Source organism: Beauveria bassiana (genome assembly GCF_000280675.1).
Source record: "Beauveria bassiana ARSEF 2860 unplaced genomic scaffold BBA_S00047, whole genome shotgun sequence".
Classification (NCBI taxonomy): domain Eukaryota; kingdom Fungi; phylum Ascomycota; class Sordariomycetes; order Hypocreales; family Cordycipitaceae; genus Beauveria; species Beauveria bassiana.
This window is the reverse complement of record NW_007930882.1, coordinates 12,217-35,687: the sequence shown is the minus strand read 5'-3', so window position 1 is coordinate 35,687 and position 23,471 is coordinate 12,217. Positions and strand designations below refer to the sequence as shown.

The window sequence follows — 23,471 nt, the reverse complement described above, 5'->3', positions numbered from 1 at the left end:
TAGTGTGGCTGGTAGATTGGGCTTCAATTTAGACATGTGTGTTTGCGAACTCGAGTCTTTTCCCAACGATACGCACAATCTATCAGCCCTCCGGTTTGTATCGACAGGATCCGACAAGACTCGAGACAGTTCTTCTAGTCGAATAGGCCACGGCCTCTACGTTGCCCTCTCCCTCCCCTCTCCTCTCCTCCTCGTCAAACACCTTACATCATGAGTCGCGCAACACCACGGAAAGCCCGTGGCCATAACCGCCAGTCCTCGAATCTCATCCCCGCCTCCGACTACGAATCAGATGCCGCCGCTGTCGCCGCTCAACAGACGTACGCGCCGCCGCCGCCGCGCACGAACACCGAGCTCAACGTCTCCGTCCTCCAGCGCTACGTGCCCTCCATCTACAACATCCTCAGCATCGCCGCCAACGCCGTCGTCTACACCTTCGACAGCGCGACCGAGTCCTGGAACAAGTCGGGCGTCGAGGGTACGCTCTTTGTCTGTACACAGTCGCCGCTGCCCGGCGATCCCAACAACACGCCTCGCGCGTGCGTCTTTGTGCTGAACCGCCGCGGCCTGGGCAACGTCATTGTCGACCTCGCCCAGGTCAGCCACGTCGAGATCGCGGGGGAGCTAGTCATTTTGCGGGTAGAGGGCGCGTGGGAGGGAGGTGAGAGGGTGCTTGGTATTTGGATGCACAACGACCGTGAGGAGACGCGGCAGGTCAACGCCGCCATGATTCAGGAGTGCTGGGGTGTAGTGCGATCGGCAGGTGCCGTGGACGATCAGCGACAAGAGGCTGGACCGGCGATGCAGGCTATCGGAAGGCCTCTGACGATGAATGAGCTTTTTGGAAGTCAGGTGCCGAATCAGGCACATTAAGTAGCGTTGGCAGCATCTGCAGGAATTACTTGGCAGGGACATCAATCAGCAGGGACAGCAGTCGAAGGGAAGACTGTGCATTGGGGCATGGCAAATGGCGCATTGATATATTAATGAGAAAAATTCACTCCAGATATGCCATTCACATCGTCAGCTATCCCGAGACTGTCATCAGAACAAAACAGTAGTAGTAGTAGAAGAAATGGAAGCGCCAATCTGGCGTTCATTGAACCGTTTGCTTGGCAGGCTATCATCTATATAAAACCAATAAATCACTTGTACGCCGCAAACTACAATGCATGGCTCCCAGAGTTTTCCCGACCCTTTTATCATTTCATTATACCGTGCCGCTTATGCTCAGCTCCCGGATCTCGTTGAGCACCTCCTCCACCCTGGCGTCCAATTGGCCGTCAGCGTATAAATCACGCGTGTCGGCATCCAGGTACTGTTGAACCTGCGCCATGCGCGAGTAGGCCTCGGCGCAGAAGCGCAGCTGAATCTTGACAAGCGCCTCGAAGCTGGGGTCCAGGTAAGGCACGCGCAGCTCAATCAGCTGGGGCAGCTCAGTGCTCAACTGCTCGTTGAGCTGCTCGTACAGTTGCTTGGCCATGTCGAGTTCCTTTTCGGTGCGCGGCAGCTTGGTGGCGTCCTTGTCCGGCTTGTCGACTAGGCGCTTGACCTTGGCGCGTAGCGCGTCGTAGTCAATCAATTTGTGTGTGCGCTTCTTGATGCACTCGTTGACGTCGGGGAAGTAAGCGCAGAATCGCGAAATGGGCTCTAGCACCGTCGTCTGATACGGGCCATCGAGGGCTTTGATGGTTTCGGCGTCGAGATCTTCGACAGATTGCTTGTAGCTGCGGCTAACGCCGTCGGTCGCTCCGGAATCGCCGTAGAAGGCGTCGATTGTCTCGGCAATTCGCATTTGCGATGCCGTCATGGCTGTCTCTGTCAGTCGTGCTAGGTGATGCAGAAGCGAGGAAAATACCTCTGAGTGAATCTAAATAGCCCTTGGACTCCTTCTGTAATCGTAGCGAGGCGGCTTCCATAGTTTTGAAGCGTCTGACACTGTTTAGCTAATAAATCAAGACGGCGCATTGTAGTCGTACCTCTCCTCTACCTCGTAATCCCGATCATTCGTTTTTTCGACATGGCCTGAGTTGTGTCAGCGCTTTCTTCATTTATTGTGATAACCCATTGTTTTGCTGACCCGTCTTCATCATCACCTGCGTCGTCGCGCGGTTGACATTCTTCTTGAATCCTGGTAAACATTAGCCCCTCATCTTGCTCGACTTGGCAGAGATGGCGTACCGGCCCAGGACATGATGCCGGACTTCGTAGAGATTTCGCGTTTGAAGATATAACTGGATAGTGCGCCGTCTCAAAGATGCGTGGTCGAAAAAACTCACGACGAAAGCAGGATGCAACGAAAGAGTAAGATTGCCTAAAACCAAGGTTGACGACCATTTGCTGCGCAGCCACAACGGCCGCCTCAAATGGGGCTCATCGACGTCAGAGAGCTGAGCCACGGCCGCAGGCCTAAATCACCGGCCAAGTTTTTGCACGTGACTTGGCGTCGGCTCGCGTCGTCGGACGAATATGGAAATCAGGCATCAGAACACAAAGGGTGTCATAAAAGATTTAACGCTATTATTTCGGCAATTTCGCATATCACTCGATTGAGCTGGCGTGTGTACGGGCGAGTGCCAGGTGCCGTGGCTTAGAACTGGGGATACTCTCTACTGAGACTTGCATCACGACCGACCTTGATGCGCCTTCATCGTCAATTCACTGGGGAAAAGGAAAAAGGGGACTGGGCAACTCAATTCTCCAACATCCAGCATGTCAAAATTCAACCCCAAGTTCCTCATCATCAGTCTCGGCAACCCCCTCCCTGAGTACTCCAGCCTCCACTCTGCCGGCCACTTTGCCCTTCGCGGGCTGGCCAAAACCCTGCGCCAATCAAGCATTCAAAGCGGCAAACTCGGCAAGCTCTCCTGCCTCGTCTCCCAGGGTCCCAAGTACACGCTCGTGCAGTCGCCGACGCTTATGAACATCAGCGGGCCCTTTGTCGCCAAGGCCTGGCAAGAGATGCTCAAGCAGCACGACGCGGCGTCGCTGAGCCTCGTCGTGCTACACGACGAGCTGGAAAAGGCGCTTGGAGAGGCGGCACTCGTCGCGTGGGACCGCAGCCCGCGCGGCCACAACGGTATCAAGAGCGTGAAAAAGGCCGTGTCCGAGGCCAGGTACCCGCAGTCGCCGCTCGTGAGGATCGCGGTCGGCATTGATCGGCCGCTGGCGCGCGACCCGGAGTCGGTGGCTAGATATGTGCTGGAGCCAATCTCGGCGGCCAAGCAGAGGATCCTTGAGGAGGAGGTGCCGTGGGAGGTCAAGACGGCGCTGGAGCAGCTGGAAGTAGAGTGGAAGTCTCAGGTGGACTGAGTAAGTCGGGCGCAGGGATACCATGCATTTGTGAGCGAAGCATCATCTGAGCGAACCGGCGCATTTCTCAAGGAACAATAGGCAATACTCGAGCATCTAATTCTGAGCGACACCGGCCACCAGCAAGCATCTTAGCGATTCCCCCTCTTTCCTGTACAATAAATACGGTTTTTGCCCCTTTGCGAACTTCTCTTGATCAAATCCGCTCAAGCTATGGCCAATGGTTAAGTTCGTTCCGTTATCTCGTTGGTGGCGTTTTGGTAGTTTGGTGGCGTCGCACCAGCCGGCGAGGCTTTGGAGCTTCTTGGAAGCCAAGAGATAAGCTCCACCATTGCCCTTTTATTACTCTATCAACCGTCTGTCACTGGCTTTCTACCTTTTCACGAGCTTCTGATAAGCTGAGTGTCACTGGCTGGGGGATGAGGCTGTCAGTTGCGGGGAGTCGCATTGACAGCTGGGGCTTGAAGTTTATTCTCTGCGCGCCGTTTGTTGAACGTTGAAAGACACGTTCAAGGCCGCGATGCAGATATTCCATGGCACAACAACTCGTCTCGTTGGCGAAGGTATCGATGCCTCTAAAGCTCTCTGTACAACTTCAAAGCCGCTCAGTGTGTGACAAAAGACGCACTTACTGCTACTTCTTATACATGTTCTTCTTAAAATTGCATTTCTGACTTTTAAAAAGAAAGACGATTCAATTTATTCTGTCGCTTTTTCTTTCGTACTATGTTGGAATATACTCTTTACTACTCTAACCCTTGCTACTAGTTGCTAGTTGGCGTCTTTCTTGCTACTCGCTCGGCAGCCACGAATGCATTTCCCGACACCTTCCGACAACCAATACGCTGATAAGAAGCTGGGCACCATTCCCCTTTTACGCCAAGAATGTGTGTCCCGTGCTTTCACCTCCAATAGTCCGTTATCTCGACGCCTTGTGCGCCTCATCTCCTCAGCTGCTTATCGCGACACGGTGCACTGGTCGTTATCGATTTCCCACACACTCGGTAGCGCACGTTTGCCTCAAGTTACTTTGGATTACTGCTCCCCCGGAAGCGGACTCTCACATCTCAAACTCGGCACATGAGATTATGGCTGCAGCGTGGCGTGGTATGCGACACCTCGGGATTCCACCCGACTCGAGTGATATATATGCTGCCGCTCCCCGCTTCTTTTTCATCTCGTCAACTCCCCTTTAAGATCCTCCCACAGGTAAAGGCATCAGACTGTATACTGCCATCATGACCACGGCTGTCGAGTACAATGGCACGACTGGCACCGCCGACGCGGGCTACTCCAGCGATGTCGACGACCTCAACATCTTTTACGACGTACGTTCCTTGCAGACCCTCTCTTCTTATCCATCTCTTCTAACGATTCAGACCGGCCACATGACATTCATAGTCATCTCCGCCTTGTTGGTGCTTCTCATGATTCCAGGTGTTGGCTTCTTCTACAGCGGCCTCGCCCGCCGCAAATCGGCCCTCCAGCTGGTACTTCTGTCCATGCTGTCCGTCGCCGTCATCGGCTTCCAGTGGTTCTTTTGGGGCTACTCGCTGACCTTTTCGCGCACCGGCAACGCCTTCCTGGGCGACCTATCCCAGTTTGGCCTGATGAAGACGCTCGCGCAGCCCAACGGTGGCGACGCGACGCCCGACATTCTCTTTTGCCTCTATCAGGGCATGTTTGCCGCAATAACGTGAGTCGTACTTGCGCTTGTTTTCGATATTAAGAAGCTGACGAGTTTTCCATAGCCCTGCTCTTGCTATTGGTGCCGTTGCCGATCGCGGCCGCATGCTCCCCGCCATCGTCTTCATGTTCATATGGTCGACCGTCGTTTACGACCCCATTGCCTATTGGACGTGGAACGCCAATGGATGGCTAATGACGCTGCCTTCGTACGACTTTGCCGGCGGCGGCCCTGTACACGTCGCCTCGGGCGCCTGTGCCCTCGCCTACAGCCTCATGCTCGGCAAGCGCGCCGGCTACACCCACAACCAGGGCCTGCCGTACCGTCCGCACAGCGTAACCAACGTTCTCCTCGGCACCGTCTTTCTTTGGGTCGGCTGGTTTGGCTTCAACGGCGGCTCTGCGCTCGCCATGAACATTCGTGCCATCATGGCCTGTTACGTCACCCACCTCGCCGCGTCCTGCGCCGGCATCACATGGGTCCTCCTCGACTACCGCCTCGAGCGCAAGTGGAGCACCATCGGCTTCTGCTCCGGCGCCATCTCCGGACTGGTCGCCATCACGCCGGCCGCGGGCTTCGTTCCCACCTGGGCAGCCGTGGTGATTGGCGTCGTCGGCGCCATCTGCTGCAACTTTGCGACAAAGCTCAAATTCCTCATTGGCATCGACGATGCGCTGGACATTTTTGCTGTGCACGGCGTCGGCGGCATTGTTGGGAACCTCCTCACTGGCATTTTCGGAGCGTAAGTCTTCTTTCTCAACCTTGGTACGACTCAGAGGATGTCGCTGACACGCATTAGATCGTACATTGCCAACCTCGACGGCAGCGAACACGCGGCCATTGGCTGGATCGAGGGTAACTGGGTGCAACTCGGCTACCAGCTGGCAGGCACCTGCGCGGCTTTTGGCTGGTCCTTTGTTCTCTCCTGCGTCATCCTCTTCCTCATGAACCTCGTGCCTGGCCTGTCGCTCCGCGTCAGCGCCACGGATGAGGATGTCGGCATCGACGACGCGCAGCTCGGCGAGTTCGCGTACGACTACGTCGAACTTAAGCGCAACTTCAACGACCTAGGTGTGGCGACCGATGTCTCGGCGTTGAGCAGCACAGAAAAGGTGGCAACAAAGGTTTGAGTGAGCTGGCGATACCACTTGTTTTTTGTATGCGCAGTAACAGGCTAGATTAATAAGAGATACCACTTTTGCTTGAACCTGTACATTGGTGGGAATATAGCCCTGATTCTTGGGAAACTGATATGCCTCCCCAGCTCCGATGGCGTGGCGCGACCAGTAGCCGTTCACTGGGTGGCAAGGCACCCGACGCGAAGCTTTGAGACTTACCAAGTAGAGGTGCATCCACTCATTCGTGGTGATAGATGGCGCAGAATTGGCTGATGAAAGGAAAAGATATTTCAGAAGAGCTCAATCTCGGGCGCAGATTGCGCAGATCAATTCAGCTGCATTGGCTACATCACGAACTGAGTTCATTCTGAGCAGGCCGCTTCAAGCGTAAACATATCTTATTCTGTGTTACAAAACGTTCCATGTTCCTTTCCTCCCTCCGCTGTGCAATGTTTCTATAAAAGTGCCCGTAAAGTAGGGTCTTGGCCAAGAATGTGTGCCGACAAAAGCTGTATCTCCGGGACCTGCCACGACCAGCTTTTCCTTTACTAGATTTGGCATGACCGTTTGATTCTTGTGGAGATATGCCGACCATTGTGAACCGGGAAAATGTCAACATCAAACCCTCCCTTGTAAGCTGTCCTCGCGCTATCATGCATATTCGCTGTACTGCCTTGCGAGAAATGCGATAAACGAAAACTCCGCATCCCGAGCGTCGTAATAATGTCGTATTGTACCATCATGCATTGGGCCCATGCCGTGTCCCTGTCGAAAAGCATACCCTAAAATTAACAGCGCTACGCAGCTAAGTAAAAAGTAAAACAGCGAGCAGCCCCATAGCCTAGAAGAAATAAACACGCCGTGAGGTCTGGCCAGCCGTGTTTCTTGACCGGTATCTGGCTCGCTGTGATATTCTGAAGCCAGACTGGGGAAGAGAGCGGCTGCGTAACAAGGTATTGCGAGCGTTACCTCCGGGGGTAGCGCGTCTACCTATTCTGCAGAATGGTCTCTAGCCAGTCATGTTGTCTTGCTCATCGGTATGTTCCTGGTGGTGCATTTGGGCCGTGCTGGCTCCAGTGGCCGTCGCTGCGCTAGCCGTACTGGCCTGCCTAGAGCCACTAGGCGCCGGGCCCGCCATGCTGGCTTGGGAGAGGCCGAGAGCCGCCATGGAACCATATGGCGGTGGATTACCTATCAGTGATGACAACGCCGCAAATGGTGTTTGCTGACTTTGGTGTCCTTGTGTATTGGCGCTCTGCTGCGTAGCGGCATAGTGGCCGGGATGAAGTCCGCTTCCATTCACGGCCAGTGAGCTGGGCAGGTCCCAAGGCAAGGGGTCTATGCCCGGCAGGATAGGCAGGCTGTGAGCCATTGAGGGCAAGTTACCATTCCCTTGAAAGCCGTCATTCGGGAAGCCATTATTCGACGGAGCATTGGGCAGCATGTCGTTGGGATAGATGCCCTCAAAATCGTCATTGTCGTCGCCCATGTCGTCGTCGAAAGTCTCCTCGAAAGCCGTCGGTAAAGCGCTTGCTGTAGCGGGGTGAAGTTGACTGGGTACTTGACGAGCGCGTGTATGGCGTCGTGGCGCAAGACTTTCGCGCAAGTCTTCATATTGGCGTGCAGTGTTAAGATAGTCGCGAAACCTTGAAACTTGGTTGCCGGAGAATACGCAAAAGACATTGCGTTGGTGGTGGGTAAATTCTACAACATTAGCGGGATAATTGACAGATACTCTAAATCATAAGACATACCAGGCGGTGCCTCTCTGCAAAAGGGAGTGAATTCTTCCCCTTGAAAGGCGGGGACGCCCGTCAGACTCAGATGCGACAAGCGTGGGCAAGAATTGAGAAGTTTGAGAATACTCTGCATCACGTTAGAGGAATACGGATGCCAATGGGACGGAGCGACATACCTTGAGAGTTAAATTGACACAGTAGCTCAGATGAATTCGCTCCAGATTGGAGGTATAATACTCGCCGCCGATGAACAAGCCGTTGGCATCGCGCCTAACGCGAGGGCGAGTAGCAATCTCGGCCAGAGTGTAGATTGATTCATCTGTGATAGAGTTGCACTTGACCAATCCAATTCGTTTCAACTTGGGCAGGACGGCAAGGCGCTTCACCGTTTCATCCGTGAGATTAGTGCAGCAGCCAAGATCGATGTAGCGTATGCGGTTGCAATGCGTGACGAGCGTCCTAACGCCTTCGTCTGTGATATTGGCGCAGTGACCGAGGTGGAGGTAGTGAAGATTCTTGCCAAGCTTGGCAATGTAGCTGAGCGCATGGTCGGTAATCAGACGGCACTTAGCTAGAACGAGATTCCGTAGACGAGGGGCGACGTCGATAATCTTTTTCACGCCGGCGTCGGTGAGTCGAGTGCAGCAGGTGAGGTCGAGGATGCGCAAATGGTCGAACATCTGGGTAGGAGGGAGGGAGAGGAAAGCGTAGTCATCAACTAGAGAGCAGAAGGCCAGACGCAACTCGCGCAGACAAGTTCCCTTGGCCATGAGAGCGGTGACGGCACCGTTGCCGACATGGCCACACTGGTTGAGATCTATTTCCAGGATATTTGGGCAGTTGTCAGCAAAGGCGAGGACGGCATTGTCTCGAATCTGGGTGCAGTCATTGAGTTTAAGCTGCAAGACTAGTTAGCATGATGCAGCGGAGGGCGAGAGGAAGCATACTCTTTTGATGAATTTGCAGCTCTTGGCGAGCACCTCGAGGCTGTCATTGGAGACGCCGTCGCATCCGGAGATGTTGAGGCCCTGTAGACGTTTGCAGTGCTCGGCAATAGTATATATGGATTGATCGGTAATGTTTCTGTCGTTGGAGACGTCGAGGGCAAGCAAGTTGGTGTTGTTCTCGACAAGACCAATGATGCCAGCGTCAGTGAGGCCGCGGCAGTTGGTAAGAGTGAGGCGCTCGATCCTGGTGCAGACGTATAGTGGTGTGACACTACCATCGCTTATCCTTTCGGCCAGCGCGGCGAGATTGAGGCGTTTGATGAAATCGCGGTAGTTGAAGAAGGGCTTGGGGGCCTCTAGAGTCTGGCAGATGGTTTGGTGGCTCTTCCAGCTGGTGCAGGCAGGGCGATGCCATAGCAAATCGACCGCGTTTCGAGTCCAGCGCTTGGAGACGAGCAAGCAGCTGAAGAGGTCGGCCGGAGTGCCGAGTTTGGCGAAGATGCCGATAAGAATCTCATTGGGTACGCGGTTAACGGGGGGCCAACAGCGGTCCTCGACGTGCATGTCCTGGAAGTTGACGACACCGATGGATGACTGGGAGTCATTAGCTCCGAGAAAAAAGTCCGACTCCTCATTGTCCGCGGGAACGGGCGAGTCACTAGACGATGAGCGAGAGTCTTCCTGATCCGAGGAGACGCCCGAACGAGGCGCCTCGGTTCCAAAGGGCGTAGGTAGAGCGGGACGCATCGCGGCGGAGGGCGCAGGCGGTTCAGCCAGCTGCGATGGAGAGAGGGCTCCGAGGCAAGCGGTCAAGGCTTGTCAGAGGGATCAAGACGAAGGAATGTCCGGTCAGAGTCGAATGGGCGTGATGCCCCGACAGAAGTAAGTCGCCAGGCGAAGGGTTCGTTGGGCGGCGGGCGATGAAACAGCGATGGGGGCACGGGCTCGAATGGGGGGAGAGGAGCAACTGGACGAGATGGTTGGAGGGGATAAAGCCCGTGGCAAGTGCGGTGTCACCGAGTCGAATCAGGCGAGGAAGAATTGTCGTTAGGGAAACATGCGTAAGAAGAGGGAACAAAAGCCGTTATAGAGTCGAGCAGACAAAAGCAAGAGACGGAAGCGACCCGTGTAGCATTGGAACGGCTACCTGGTACCTATGTATGGTGTGTGTTTGTGGTGGTGGTGATGTTTTGGGAGTCAGCAGGGAAGCGGAGCAACGGCTGGCGACGAGACATGGCAGTGGCCAGGTGCTGACTAGGGAGGGTACCTATGTATCTTGCCAATTTTGGGTAGTGAGAAGGTACTTTGAAAGGTATACCGGTGCTATCCGTACTATTGAAGGCCCCTACTGGTGCTGGCCTTTGCACTAATAACCTCACTGAGGCTCCTGTCATTCAGCGCTTTCTCGGTACCTACGTAGGCGAGATATTTGCACCTACGTTCAGGTACCAGCTTAGTCTACCTGTTGGTATACGTTACTTTTGACGACAACCGACATGCAGCCATGGAGTCAAATGACGGCTCCATTATGCCATTGTTCACAATTCAGTTTCTTTGTCCTCGGTCGGAGAATCTTGACCTCGTGTCGCCTCCTCGTGCCTTGTCCAACAGTCGCAGCCCCGGTGAGCACTAACAGACAGCCTGGGCCACGTGATTCTCGCTGAAAGGTACCTACCTACAGTGCCCCAGCACGCCGCACTAACAAGCCTCTCTTCATTACAGTATCATCGGTATTTGGAGCCTCCACAGGCTCGATACTCGTCACCATGCTCTCTTCATCACATCAAATGCAAATTGCCCTAATTCATCGCTAAATATCGCCACCAACCGCGCCACCTCACACACAACCGTTCCTAGATTCACCTAACTTTCTCCAGCATCACCACCCGGCTCTGATTATCCCCCTCAAACGTATACTGCAGCCCGAACCGCATCAGCGTTGATCCCGACAGCGTCATGTTACCGTCGACGCGGTAGCTGGCCTGCGGATCCAGCCCCTGCAACTTGATTGTCGGGAATAAGTTGTTGAAGTGCGCCTTGAGCTGAAAGTAAAAGAGCACCGCCTGCGTGCCGTTCTCGGAAACAAAGAGCGTCGCCGGCCAGTTGGAGTCGTCGGGCAAATTGAGCCGCCACACGTCGCCCTTGACCACGATGGGATTGATCTTCTCTTGCAGCGCCAAGATGCCCGGTATCATCTTGCGGTGTTCCTCATCCAAGTGCGCCGGGTTCAGCTCGAAACCGAAAGATCCCGCCATCATGGCAACGTGCGCGCGGAAGCTGAGCGACGTGGTACGCTGCGTAAGACCGTTTGGCACCGCGGCAACATGTGCGGCCATGGCCGACGGCGGGTACACCAGAGACGTGCCCATTTGAATCGTGATGCGCTCCACTGCATCCGTGTCGTCAGAGGTCCATACCTGCGGGAAGTACTGTAGGATGCCCGGGTCGAAACGAGCGCCGCCAGAGGCACAGCCCTCCCAGAGGATGTCCGGAAATGCAGTCGTGAGTCTGTCATACACTCGATAGACACCCAGCATATATTGATGATCTGTGTACGGATGGGGCATCTCGTGGATGCCACGATTGTTATCCCATTTGACATAGGAAATAGCACCGCTCTTGAGAATCTTGGACACCGCGTCGACAATATAGTCCTGCACTTCTGGCAGTGCCAAGTTGAGCACTAGCTGATTGCGCGCCAGCGTACGCGGATAGTCGCCCGCATGCATGGCCCAGTCCGGGTGTTTCACGTAGAGCGTCGAGTTCGGATTGACCATCTCTGGCTCGAACCACAAGCCAAACTTGAGGTCCTGGGACGAGTTGCCCGATTTGAGGTGCGTGACGTTGTTTATGAGCTTGTCAAAACCCGATGGGAACCGCGCAGGATTTGGCACCCAGTCGCCCAGCCCAGCATTGTCCGACACGCGTGGGTACTTGTCGCCGAACCAGCCATCGTCGAGGACAAACATGCGCACGCCCAATTCTGCCGTCTGCTGCGCCAATCGCGCAATCGTCGTCTCATTGTAGTCAAAGTACAAGCCTTCCCAACTGTTGAGCAGCGCCGGCCGCGTCTCTGTCGCAAACTTGCTCTTGATCAAGTGGTTTCGGTACAGGCGATGGAACTTGCGCGACATGCCGCCCAAACCTTGGTCCGAGTAGACGGCGACGACCTCGGGCGACGTAAACGTCTCGCCGGGCGCCAGCGGCCAGGAAAAGGATAGCGGGTTGACACCCATCATGGCCCGCGTCAGGCCCTCGGATCCCCTCTCGACTTCAAACGAGTGCGCACCCGTATAGACAAGCGAAAACCCCCAGGCCTGGCCTTGCGTCTCGGTGGTGCTGGGGTCGACGAGAGCCATGAAGGGATTGTGCTGGGCGGATGAGTAGCCCGCATTGCTAGCGAATCTGTAGATGTTAGTAGTGATGCTCCCATGTAGAGTGCTATACATACCCCTGCGAGCCGTACTCGACGCGGCGGCGGACCTTGTGAGCCTCGCGGTACCAATCACCATTCAGATGAACCATGTCGTATTCGCCAAACGGCAAGTCCACGCTGAAGCTCGAGAGCTTGTTTAGAGTAATGCTTCCATTGCTCTTGTTGGTCAGGTTGACGCTGCGGACAATAGCATCATATTGGGGAAAGATGCTGTACATGAGGTCCACGGCGATGGCGCTGTAATTATCGTACATGTGCACCACGACCGTTGACACGTTCTCGTCGCCGCCAAACGTCGACGGCAAGCCCTTGAGCGCGGGCTTCCCACTCATCGTCTCATGCGACTGGTACTTGAGTGCGCTGACCGTTGTGCCCGACGCCTGCTGGACCTGGAACGCCGGCGTGCGAAAGTCGCCGCGGCCCAGGTCCGGGAACTCGCGCTGCTGCCGCCCAATGACCGTCACCCAGCCCTGAATGGGGCCGATGGGCTGCATGAGCCCGTTTTCGGGGACGAGACCACCAAAATGATCGCCGAGAAGATCGCCCGTCATGTTGTCAACGTGAAAGCGGTACGATACACCCTCGCCGTTGAGGGCAAAGGAGGTGCCGTCGACGGCGATGGCTAGGGACGACGTCAGTGGTGATGAATTACGAAAGCGGCTGCGTAATTGGAGCAGGCGAGGTTCGTACTCTGGACTTGAGATGTATCGGCCAGCACGGGTGGGAAGAGGCCCGCCGCCACCAAGGCTAGGCTAGTGAAGCCATGGGGGGGAATGGAACGGCGCATCGTGACGTCCGTGTAAGTGAGATCTTCTCAGCACCGAGTACAATAGGAAGACCTGATCAGGCACCACAGATGGAATCGAGAGGAAGAAAAGAGAAGAGGGAGAAAGATGTTTGTCAACGGCATAGGTCTACCGCAGATATTTGACTGTCGTCCGATCAATCATGCGACTCTGCTAGCTGTTTTTCGGGGCTACTTACTCCAACTTTTTTTCGGAGCTCTTGCGACCCCTCACAATATTCCCCGCGTGGACGGTCTAAATGTTGAATTGCCGTCATGTTAATAATCCGGTGGGGTTCCGGCCGCAATCTAGTAGCTAATGTTGCTAATCTACCTTGGTCTCTGCAGGTGGCGGAGCTTGAGCCTGGAGGTATAGACGGAGCTCAGTAGATGGAATAAAGCACGACAAGGAAAGTACAGTGTAGGAAGTCTTTCAGTAAGGTTCTTAGGCTTGTCGCGCCGGGTGCTCTATTCGATAGGTAGACAAGTCGGTCAAGACGACGCCCTAACGGCAGTCTATAAAATGGCCAGGGCCGCAACAGCCGTCAGCGAGCCCCCCGCGCTCCCCTACGATCGGCCGCCTCTATATTGTCGGGCCGAGTTGTGGGGGAATTTTCGGACGCCATTTACATATTAGCGGTGGTGATCATTGGAGCGTACACCCACTGTTTGGATACCTAGTGATGAACAGCATCCCGACAGCCAACGCCTTTGTCAAGCCCGCGGTCGGGACCGATGCGTGGTTGAGAAAGATGTCCGAGATGTCATTGTTTCCGATGCACAACTTGATTTCACCGTCGATGTGTCTTTTGTCGTTGTCCTTGCCGAAATACCTCTCAGGGCCGATACCGTTTAGTCGTGAAGAGGTTTTTGGTTATAGATTTTGCCTTGGGAGTCTGACGACTGCAATTTGTATTCCCATTACGCTCCGTCTCCAGTTTATCCCGACTTCGTAATTCCCCGACTAATTGTCCGCGACATTGTCGACGTAGTTGCTGGAGAATTTGAACGGGGCTTGAGGTCAATTTTTCTTTGGGGCCTTGGGGCCATGCGTCGCCCAGCTCTGGGGCAAGCTTATTTGCAGTTGGCGTTTGGAACCGTTTCAGTCGTGTGCTTAAAATCTTGGCAAACTAGTCCACTGTTCCCTGGAAAAAAAGAAAAAATGAAGAGCTGGGGAGCTCATGTATGTCAATATCGCCTTGTGGCTGAGGCCAATCCAGATAGCCAAACAGCTGTCAAGCAAGAATGCTGCAGGCCAAATCAAATGCAGGCCACACCACGCGCAGGCTGCCTTGACTCACTCTCCAATAGAGAGTTACGAAATCTTAGTAGAAATTGTTCAGACTTCCTCTCACCAATTTCTGCATCGGCATCTCGATAAGTTTATCAGCCATGCTCCTGGCCGCGATTCACGACGCCATTGAGTCACGTGAAGCCCTCGAATGACGTAGATCTGGCACCACATTGCTGGAAACTTGGCTCAGCTCATCTTGTCTCCCATCAATCCGCGTCTCAATCAGCGGCCGAATTGGTGCCTCACAACAAAACAGCAGTTTCCTCGCCGCGGTTGAAATCCAATCGCTAATAATGCTTCGCCGCGCGACACTCCGACCCCTCCAGCAGGCGGCTCGCCAGCCCACGATCCGCGCCGCCCGCCGCAGCCTTTCCTCGTCCACCTCGCCATTGCGCGCCTCGTCCAAATTGACACAGGAATTTGACCTCAACAAGCTTCATTCGAAGCGCCGCGACTATGAGCGCAACCGCACGGCTTTTCTCACCGCGGGCGCCGTCGCCGGCGTCATCTCCTTCATCTATACGGCGTGGAAGCTGAAACAGGCCATTGACCAGAAGAATGCCAAAGAAGGCAAGTCGTCGTCGGGGGCCGTCAAGTTTGACGCTCCGCCCAGTATACCGACAGAACAGTTCAAGACCGAGGCCGGCGAGCTGCGCAAGGTGATTCTTCATGACGAGGACGGCAACGAGGTTGTCCCCACGGGTGATAGCACTGTGCCGCTGTTTCCGCGCACCATCGACGTCAGCCTGCCGCTCGACACGAAGCAGCAGAGTCCCCTCGCGGCCTCCATCTCCGACTCGACCGGCACCCAGTACACGCTTGTCGGCCTGGGCATGCGCAGCGTGACCTTCATCGGCATCAACGTCTACCTCGTCGGCTTCTACGTTGCGACGCAGGACATTGCCCGTCTGCAGCACTACCTCGTCAAGAACGTCAACCCTGTGGCCACGACGCTGATTCCCTCGGAAAAGGACACGCTGCGCCAGCGCCTGCTCGACCCCGTCGAGGGCGAAGCGCTGTGGGACGCCATCCTGCGCGACACCAAGCTGCGTAGCATCATCCGCATCTCCCCCGTCCGCGACACCGATTTTCACCACCTCCGTGACGGCTTTGTGCGCGCGATCCAAGCCCGCTCATCGCTGGATAAGGCGGCGTACAGCGACGAGGCGTTTGGTGCGGCCATGAAGGACTTCAAGATGCTCTTCAACCGCGGCCAGGTGCCCAAGAAGAAGGAGATGCTGCTTTGTCGGAACGAGAGCGGCGCGCTGGCGGTCACGTACAACGCGGGGTCCGCGTCTGGCGGCAAGAAGCCTCAGCGGGAGGTGCTGGGCACGGTAGCGGACGCGAGGCTCAGTCACCTGCTGTGGCTGAATTACCTGGCCGGCAGCAAGGTGGCGTCGGAGCCGGCGCGCAAGAACATTGTCGAGGGTGTCATGGAGTTTGTGGAGCGGCCGGTGGGCACGGTCGCGACACAGGTAGTAGCGACACATGCGGTGTAGACGCGTAGGTAATGCGCTCGAGCTTGTACAGTGTGAGACTTGCACAACTTGTATTATTAGGAGGGGGGTATACTGTCGGGTGTCACCAAAAGGGCATAGACTGCTCGCGGCGACGAGTAGCATATTTATCAAACCACTCAGCGATATGGTTTTTAAATCACACATGTTAGCATACGTGACACTTGAATTATGTGTAAACTAACGGTTCTAACGTAGCCTCAGCCAATACCGTTAAGGCAAACAGTCACAGAACGCAAATAAGTACTTTGAATGATAGATGAGCTGATGGGAATCGTTATCATTGTGATGGTGCTGTATCTAATAAATGTATACCGACACTACGCCACTCTATAATCGTGCACTGAAACCAAGTCCAGATCAGTTTCTAGCTTTGCCGACCGGTTTCACCGGCTTAAAAAGAAGCAAATGGGGTATGCGGTGTGTTTCGTTCGCTTACGCCTTGATAGCGCCGGCCTCGGCGAGGAGGGCCTTGAGCTTGCCGGAGCTGCTGAGGCTCTGGACGTCCGAGTTGCCGCCAATGTGCTTCTTCGCAATGTAGACGTTGGGGACGGTGCGCTGACCCGAAATTCCCTCGAGAGCATCTTGCAGAGCATTGCCGTCGGCTATTTTACCCCGTTAGTATTCTGAGCAAGAAGGGTGAAAGAGTGAGCCTACCCTCTTCGTCGAGCTCGACAACCTTGGCCTTTGCATCAAGGGAGCTGAGCAGACTCTTGGTCGCCTTGCAGTACGGGCAGTAAGACTTGGAGAAGACCACTAGAGAAAGAAAATTGTCAGCACATCACTCGTGGGTGACTGCAGTGAGCTGCGTGCAAATTGGCGCACTGTAGCAGAGGTTGGCGTAGCGCATGGAGGGGTATGACGGCATGGACGTGGGCAGCCGTGCTTGTGTTGGTGGCGGTGGTGGTAATGACTTACTGACGGGGTTCTCGTCAATGAGCTTCTGAGCTTTTTGGGAGGCCATGGCGACAGACTGCGAAGAGGGAGATGAAAATAGGTTTCGAAAAAAGTTGAAATTCATATGGAAGGGGAGAGTCGATGGACGGCGGTACGTGTGGTTAAGTAGCTTCGCGGCGGGGATCAGCGAATGGAATCGTTTGGCGGGGACCTGATGATGAAGGAAGACTGGTGTAACCACAGTCAACGATAATAAAGCGGGGCGGCGGCGAAGAGGCAACGCTGCGCGAAATGCTTGCGTGGTGGTTTGCATTTGCATGCAGCAAAAAAAAAAAGAACCGGAGTAGAAAATGGAATGGGTGATGCAATTGTAGGGGGGGCGGCAGGGGCCAGATTTGAAATCGAGCCCTGGACGAATCGCAGCGGGCCACTGGATTTTCGGGGTGACGAAATAGGTTGTGGATTTCAATGATGCAATTGCACTTTTTTTGGCCTCCTTCTCCGCCTTGTGTATTCCTGTTTCTGAGTGCGCGGATAATACCTAGGTATCTGGGTACCTAACTAGTCCTTTTGGTTAGTGGTCTCTCTCACTGTTTTTCGTAGATACGGCAATCCCCTTTGCCCCTGTATTATGGCGCAGGGGCTCTCCTCGTGGAGCGTCTCGAGGCTGATGGCTGACTAGTACTTCTATGATGGGCATCCAGGCAATCCCCGTGGCGCGCCGATCTCGTCAATCAATATTCACCTGTGACGCATTATCTAGATCTTGGTGCGAATTGCATTGCAGATTGAAGATACGTCTTGTCAAATAGAAAGTAACGCCATGCAGCCAGATCTGGTTGAGCTTATGTTTGTGCCCCAACTCAATCGCTCATACAACTTTTAACCATAAACGAAACAACGCCATCGTCAGCTTCCGCGCCGGGCAGCGGGATAAAACGCGCGACAGCTCCTCAATTAACATGACTGATAACTTGATGAACCTGAATTCAACCCAAAATGGACTTGAAAAATAATCGCACACATTCATACGTGCGCTATCCAGATCAGCTTCTCTTACCGGGTAGCCATTGCGCAGCCACACTGCGCCCCGCTGAAAAGAATCATGCACCTTCTTCCCTGATGATCAACTTTTACCCTGTCTGCCGGCTTTCATCTTCAGCTGCGTCGACTGCTGCCCAACCCCGCGCCACCTCTCGTCGACCCTGGACGCGCGCTGCTACCTGATCACGACAAGTCGCACAACAGCCAACAGTACTCGGCCGACTCTGCCTCCAGGCCCGTCCTCCTCCGGGTCTTCGACAGCACCCTCCGCCTGACTCGACACGACACGACACCACATCCTCCACTACATCACACCCTCCACCACATTACATCCTCCACCACATCCCCCGCCTCCCACGCATCAAGGAACCGGCTTACTTCAAAAAAAGGTGTCCTGTCACAGGGCCACCTTGCCCCCCATCGACAAGGTGGATTCTACCCGAGCCGCCGTGGCATCCTCCGGTGCCCTGCAGAACATCGGCAGCTACATCACCGGCACCATTGACTCCCTCTCCGCCACTCTCGACTCATCCAACCAGTACATCTCTTCCACCCTCGGCGTTCACCCATCCCTCATCTACACCGCCGCCGCCGCCCTCGTTGCCGTTCCAGTAACAATGTCTCGTTACGGATGGTCCCGGAGTCCATTCAGCTCCCAGCCCGGCGGTGTGCCTACCGTTACCGATGACGACTTCACATATATTACCTCACAGGATCTTGACGAAGCCGGCCTGGGTGCCTCTGGTACCACGCGCCGGCAGCATTCGTCCTCTCCGGATGATGATGTGCTACTGATCAAAAGAGGAAATGTCACCTACCCCACACATTTCCCTCCACGTTCCATTAGCGACGGCAAGCTCGAAGTCCGCGATATTGCTAAGCGCGCGGGTCTCGTAATGGATTTGCCGGAGCGCGACTGGCTCTCACTCAAGTTTATATACAAAGGCAGCCAGCTCAAGGAGCCAACGGCACCCGTGCGCGACTACGGCGTCAGGAACAACAGCATTATCATGGCCATTCTGCCCCAAGTCGACGACCGCGCCCACGGCTCCGCCGATGAAATATCCGTTGCCAACGAAAGCAAGGCCCAGAGAAAGAACAAGAGGCGCAAGGCGGCCAAGAAGCGCAATGCTGGCGACGGCGACTCGGTCAACAGCCCTCGCGACAGCATCTCGACTGGTGGCGCCAAGTCGCCTTCGCCTTCACCCGTGCCCGGAGCCGCTGGCCAAAGACTCATTGATGACCTCGCAGACCAGTTTACGACCAAATGGCTGCCCATCTGCAGAGACTTCATTGCCAAGCCGCCCGCCGACGCCAACAAGCGCAAAGACGAGCATACCAGGCTGACTGAGAGTGTTTTAGCGCAGATCCTGATCAAGCTGGACGAGGCTGACCCAGAGGGCAACCCGGATGTGCGACAAAACCGCAAGGACACGATCCGGCGCGTGCAGGAAGTGCTGAAGCAAGTTGACGCCGCTGCCGAAAACTAGATATTGTTGTATTTTTTTTTTTTCATTTCATCTGTTATATTCGTTGATCATTGGATTGATCATGTTTGCGATAGACTGTGCGGATAGCGAAAAGTTGGCGCTGTCTAAATCGGAAGACGAGAAAGCGTTAGACTAGCTTTGTATTCAACATGGCATGGATAGCATTGGGCTGCGTAATAACGGGCAGTTTTACGATTACAGGTAGACTCGATCGTTGGTTTAGCTCACCACTAATTAGGTAGAGGACGATGGCTTGTTTATGGGGAAGAGACTGGTCTACATAGAACGGGCCAATACTAGCAAGCTGAATCGACCGTTTTGGACGCGCACAGTGATTTTGACATGTGTGACTACCTTGTGCTTACTGTAGCGCGACCATGGTTGCACGGCACGGGCAGCGCCAGTGACATGCATAGGCCCACTGCTAAACTGCTAAACACGCTTCATCAACAGGCGGATTTGGGAGAAATCACGTGCCATCTACTTGATTTCCGTGGTGTCGGGCGGCCCGGTCAATCTTCGGTAAGCTGGGCGGATAGGTCTTGGTGCCCTAAGCACTCTTCAAGTGCGAGCCCTGTTCGCTTGCTAAAAATCTGGCCCTAGACCAATTACAGCTAGCGCCGCCTCCAGCAAGAGGCACAACCCAAGCCCTCAAGCACAGTGTGCTCAACTGGATTTTCTTTCGTAAATCGCGAACCACTTCCTTCCGCCCAGGGAACGACACACTAACCCACAGCATACACCAGGAAATCAGATTCTCGTTTTCGACACGGGAGTTTGCTGTTGTTCAAAGTTGGTCGACTTGGACATTCTTTCTTTCTTCTTTTCATTTCACATCTAAAAGAAACCGGTTGCGATGTCTTCCTTCGAGCCAGTTGTGAGTAATCACTATATTCGGTGGACGCCTCTTTCAACGCCCGCACAAAACCACTGCGACGGATCTCGAAAGATTCATGGGATAAGCGACTATATGCACGGCGCATGGGAAACTGCATTCGACATTGCAGAAATCTCACGAACCACACCGACTTCGCCGCCGTGCTAGGCCGTGCATCTCCCCGCGAATCGTTCGATGAACCGTTGCTTTGGGACTTGACGGGCTTGGAAGGACCGAAACCACAGCGGAGGAAAGCTACAGAGCATTGGGCTAATGCAAATGTTCTACAGGTCGTCGTCGATGGCAAGGGCCACCTCCTTGGTCGTCTCGCCTCCATTGTTGCTAAGCAGCTCCTCAACGGCCAGAAGGTTGTCGTTGTCCGCTGCGAGGCCCTCAACATCTCTGGCGAGTTCTTCCGCTCAAAGCGTACGTTGCATTGCACCTGTCTAGGCGCGCCTCGAGGCGCATTCAGTTGCCGAGCGCATTGGCAATTCTCAATCGTGGACCGAATCGATACTGACCTCGCACAGTCAAGTACCACGCCTACCTCCGCAAGATGACCCGTTTCAACCCTACCCGCGGTGGTAAGTTCCTTGTATCTGTCTTTTTTATGCGGCCTATATCTAACTTGCCAAGGTCCTTTCCACTTCCGCGCTCCCTCCCGCATCTTCTACAAGGCCGTCCGTGGCATGATCCCTCACAAGACTGCCCGCGGTGCCGCCGCCCTGGAGCGCCTCAAGGTCTTTGAGGGTGTCCCCCCCCCCTACGACAAGAAGAAGAAGATGGTCGTTCCCCAGGCCCTCCGCGTTCTCCGTCTGCAGCCCGGCCGCAAGTACTGCACCGTCGGCCGTCTCAGCCACGAGGTTGGCTGGAAGTACCAGGACGTCGTCGCCCGCCTGGAGGAGAGAAGAAAGGCCAAGGGCGCCGCTTACTACGAGCGCAAGCGTGTTGCCGCCCGCCAAATCGCCGACGCCAAGAAGACCGCCGCCGGCAAGAGCCAGGCTACCAAGAAGCTTGCTGCTCTCGGCTACTAAGTGGCAGGTCTTCGTCTCTGAAGCTCTACGGGGCTTTGAGAGAGGAATGTCGCTTTCGCATTGTCTAGTCATTTGTCGTGCGTTTCATTAGATTGGCGCGGTGGTTCACAGGGAATACAACATGGTTTTGCTGCTTGCTACGTGATGGCACAGGGATGGTGGCACGGTTTTTGATTTTGGGGGAAGAAACGGATGATCGTTCTCATCCCGATGTTCTATGAGAAACTCTTTTGTTTTGGTTGGACTGCGCCTTTTCTGTCACAAAATTGGACCGGCAGAGAGGTGATGAGGAAGAAGACGAAAGGAAATCAAATCAACCCCCAGTACAGAACAACAACAATCTCAACACAAACTTCACATACGGCACAAGACCAAACCTGTGGTTCCGTGAACGAATGCGACATGATCGACGAATGGTGGATGGCTGGACGGTGTGCGGAAGCCTATAAAAAATGGAAACGACGGAAAGACAAACAAGAAAAAAACATATAAAAGAACAAATATGTAACCGGTCAATGTTTTTTTATTTGGCTTATAAAATGAACGGTTATCTTATCCCTGCCAACTTACGACTTGGCCTCTTTTTTCTTCCTTCTCGGTCTGTTGTGGATGAAGAGGAAAGAAGGGATAATGCTGGAGAGGGAGCATTAGGATGTGGGCTACTGCATAGGAGTAGAAATGAAATACAATTCTCATGACGATTTTATCTGCCTTTTCCATCGCACGGTAGATCTAAAGGACTATGACGGCATGGCAACATTGACTTCCGTTGCGTGACGCTCGGCTTGCTCCGTTAGAAACGGTGGTATGCGGGAAAGCGTAATGTTTCAACTAGACGGGTTCCAGTGAAATGGCAGTCGCTATATAAACGAAACAGTAACTCGGGCAATGCATTCGTACTTTTTTTCGGTACCATTTGTAGAATACCTTGGCAGCTCCCGCTGCACCTTGAATTTCATGTCGTTGGCCATGTGTGTGAGATGTAAAGTGGAATGCGGGGATCCACCCATCTACCAAATCATGTGCCGATAAGATAGCCCGCCAACGGGCGTGGCGCTGTGAAGTGTCCTTTGTCGCGGGTCTGCTTGTCAGGAATTACAGAAGCTCCAACGACGACTCCGAATTTCCATTGCACTACGTAAAGAGTTCTGTACAATATCTTAAGACGCGATCGGTATATGACATATCGATAAAAGTCGTATATCTGAAGAAAAGAAATCTTCGGGAGAAACCCCATACGAGACACCAGCCATCATGTCCGACCTCGAACACTTTGACCTCCTCCCCATTACCCTCTCCAGCGACTCCAAAGATGTCCTGACGGGGCGAAACTCACGCGCTCTCAACGCCGAGCTCGCGCAGCTCAACGAGCTGCACCGGGCGCTGCTAGCTCTGGAGACGCCGGGCAACGTGCCGCCACCGCCGATTCCCGTGAACCCGAAGCGCACAGCGCAGGTGACGAAGCTGCGCGACAACGGCAACAACGAGTACCGCAAGGGCAAGTACGACGAGGCGATCAAGATGTACACGCTGGGCCTGCAGATGGCGCTGCAGCGGCCAATGTGGGAGCCGAGTGCGCTGGTGCGCGAGGAGGTATCGGGCCTGCTGGCGAACCGCGCGCAGGCGCACATGGCGCTGCTCAATTGGCCCGAGGGCGCGGTCGACGGGCTGGCGAGCGTGGAGGCGCGGAGGGTGGGCAACGCGAAGGCGTGGTGGCGCAGAGGCCGCTGCCTGTATGAGATGGCGCGGCTGCAGGAGGCGAGGGAGTGGGTGAAGGAGGGGCTCGAGGTTGAGGGCGAAGAGGCGGACCTGGTGAGTCTGTTGAAGGACATTGACGCGAGAATTGAGAAGCAAAAGGCAGACCACTAGATACGGGAGGGTTGGAGTTTTCCTGGGAAAATGATGGAGGGGTAGCAGAGAGAGGAATATTATGGAGGATTGGCAGATGGCAGAAGCTCTTTTATTTGCCTGTGTATAAGCGTGTTTTGTTATGATTCTGAAGGAAAAAAGAGTCCAATATCAGCTTCTGGGGAGTAGACTCTGTTGGGTTTTACATAGGTCTCGAACGAGGTAGACGGCTAGCTGTGCTGTTGGCAGCGATAGACAAGCAGGTACAATCATTTGAGGCTATGAATATTTGTTGTACTACATTGCTAGACAGTCTGACTTGTCCGGTATTGGATATTCAATAGGTGAATGCTAGTAAGGCCTAATTTCACAGTAAACCGCTTCGCCTATATGCCTCTAATGTAGACTGCGTATTCTATTGTATATAAGTCTATTCTGCTCACTCAT

At 54.4% G+C, this 23,471-nt stretch overlaps 11 protein-coding genes across 11 annotated transcripts; 7 read left to right on the top strand and 4 right to left on the bottom strand.

The window, feature by feature from the left end:
• Nucleotides 1–210: 210 nt before the first annotated feature.
• BBA_09187 (Dcp1-like decapping family protein) lies at nucleotides 211–873 on the top strand (the record flags this gene model as incomplete). The annotated part of the gene is made up of 1 exon (XM_008604284.1): nucleotides 211–873. One exon carries the CDS (start codon nucleotides 211–213, stop codon nucleotides 871–873), a length of 663 nt encoding a protein of 220 aa, XP_008602506.1.
• A 337-nt stretch (nucleotides 874–1,210) lies between these two features.
• On the bottom strand, nucleotides 1,211–2,194 carry BBA_09186 (protein hob3; the record flags this gene model as incomplete). Its single annotated transcript, XM_008604283.1, has 5 exons — nucleotides 1,211–1,812; nucleotides 1,859–1,932; nucleotides 1,980–2,025; nucleotides 2,081–2,131; nucleotides 2,182–2,194. 5 exons carry the CDS (start codon nucleotides 2,192–2,194, stop codon nucleotides 1,211–1,213), a joined length of 786 nt encoding a protein of 261 aa, XP_008602505.1.
• Nucleotides 2,195–2,712: 518 nt separating this feature from the next.
• Nucleotides 2,713–3,312, top strand: BBA_09185 (peptidyl-tRNA hydrolase; the record flags this gene model as incomplete). The annotated part of the gene is made up of 1 exon (XM_008604282.1): nucleotides 2,713–3,312. The coding sequence occupies one exon, from the start codon at nucleotides 2,713–2,715 to the stop codon at nucleotides 3,310–3,312; it is 600 nt and encodes a 199-aa protein (XP_008602504.1).
• Nucleotides 3,313–4,550: 1,238 nt separating this feature from the next.
• On the top strand, nucleotides 4,551–6,129 carry BBA_09184 (ammonium permease; the record flags this gene model as incomplete). Its single annotated transcript, XM_008604281.1, has 3 exons — nucleotides 4,551–5,008; nucleotides 5,064–5,741; nucleotides 5,799–6,129. The coding sequence occupies 3 exons, from the start codon at nucleotides 4,551–4,553 to the stop codon at nucleotides 6,127–6,129; spliced, it is 1,467 nt and encodes a 488-aa protein (XP_008602503.1).
• Nucleotides 6,130–7,126: 997 nt separating this feature from the next.
• Nucleotides 7,127–9,550, bottom strand: BBA_09183 (F-box domain-containing protein; the record flags this gene model as incomplete). Its single annotated transcript, XM_008604280.1, has 4 exons — nucleotides 7,127–7,821; nucleotides 7,872–7,983; nucleotides 8,033–8,755; nucleotides 8,804–9,550. 4 exons carry the CDS (start codon nucleotides 9,548–9,550, stop codon nucleotides 7,127–7,129), a joined length of 2,277 nt encoding a protein of 758 aa, XP_008602502.1.
• A 1,112-nt stretch (nucleotides 9,551–10,662) lies between these two features.
• On the bottom strand, nucleotides 10,663–13,026 carry BBA_09182 (Glycoside hydrolase, family 36; the record flags this gene model as incomplete). The annotated part of the gene is made up of 3 exons (XM_008604279.1): nucleotides 10,663–12,208; nucleotides 12,255–12,861; nucleotides 12,930–13,026. The coding sequence occupies 3 exons, from the start codon at nucleotides 13,024–13,026 to the stop codon at nucleotides 10,663–10,665; spliced, it is 2,250 nt and encodes a 749-aa protein (XP_008602501.1).
• Nucleotides 13,027–14,610: 1,584 nt separating this feature from the next.
• BBA_09181 (chalcone-flavanone isomerase) lies at nucleotides 14,611–15,816 on the top strand (the record flags this gene model as incomplete). The annotated part of the gene is made up of 1 exon (XM_008604278.1): nucleotides 14,611–15,816. The coding sequence occupies one exon, from the start codon at nucleotides 14,611–14,613 to the stop codon at nucleotides 15,814–15,816; it is 1,206 nt and encodes a 401-aa protein (XP_008602500.1).
• A 453-nt stretch (nucleotides 15,817–16,269) lies between these two features.
• Nucleotides 16,270–16,798, bottom strand: BBA_09180 (Glutaredoxin, eukaryotic/virial; the record flags this gene model as incomplete). Its single annotated transcript, XM_008604277.1, has 3 exons — nucleotides 16,270–16,439; nucleotides 16,492–16,590; nucleotides 16,660–16,798. The coding sequence occupies 3 exons, from the start codon at nucleotides 16,796–16,798 to the stop codon at nucleotides 16,270–16,272; spliced, it is 408 nt and encodes a 135-aa protein (XP_008602499.1).
• Nucleotides 16,799–17,730: 932 nt separating this feature from the next.
• BBA_09179 (BAG domain-containing protein) lies at nucleotides 17,731–19,265 on the top strand (the record flags this gene model as incomplete). The annotated part of the gene is made up of 2 exons (XM_008604276.1): nucleotides 17,731–17,763; nucleotides 18,165–19,265. 2 exons carry the CDS (start codon nucleotides 17,731–17,733, stop codon nucleotides 19,263–19,265), a joined length of 1,134 nt encoding a protein of 377 aa, XP_008602498.1.
• Nucleotides 19,266–20,121: 856 nt separating this feature from the next.
• BBA_09178 (60S ribosomal protein L16) lies at nucleotides 20,122–21,176 on the top strand (the record flags this gene model as incomplete). Its single annotated transcript, XM_008604275.1, has 4 exons — nucleotides 20,122–20,142; nucleotides 20,433–20,568; nucleotides 20,673–20,726; nucleotides 20,779–21,176. 4 exons carry the CDS (start codon nucleotides 20,122–20,124, stop codon nucleotides 21,174–21,176), a joined length of 609 nt encoding a protein of 202 aa, XP_008602497.1.
• Nucleotides 21,177–22,430: 1,254 nt separating this feature from the next.
• Nucleotides 22,431–23,045, top strand: BBA_09177 (translocation protein sec72; the record flags this gene model as incomplete). Its single annotated transcript, XM_008604274.1, has 1 exon — nucleotides 22,431–23,045. One exon carries the CDS (start codon nucleotides 22,431–22,433, stop codon nucleotides 23,043–23,045), a length of 615 nt encoding a protein of 204 aa, XP_008602496.1.
• Between the last annotated feature and the right edge of the window lie 426 nt (nucleotides 23,046–23,471).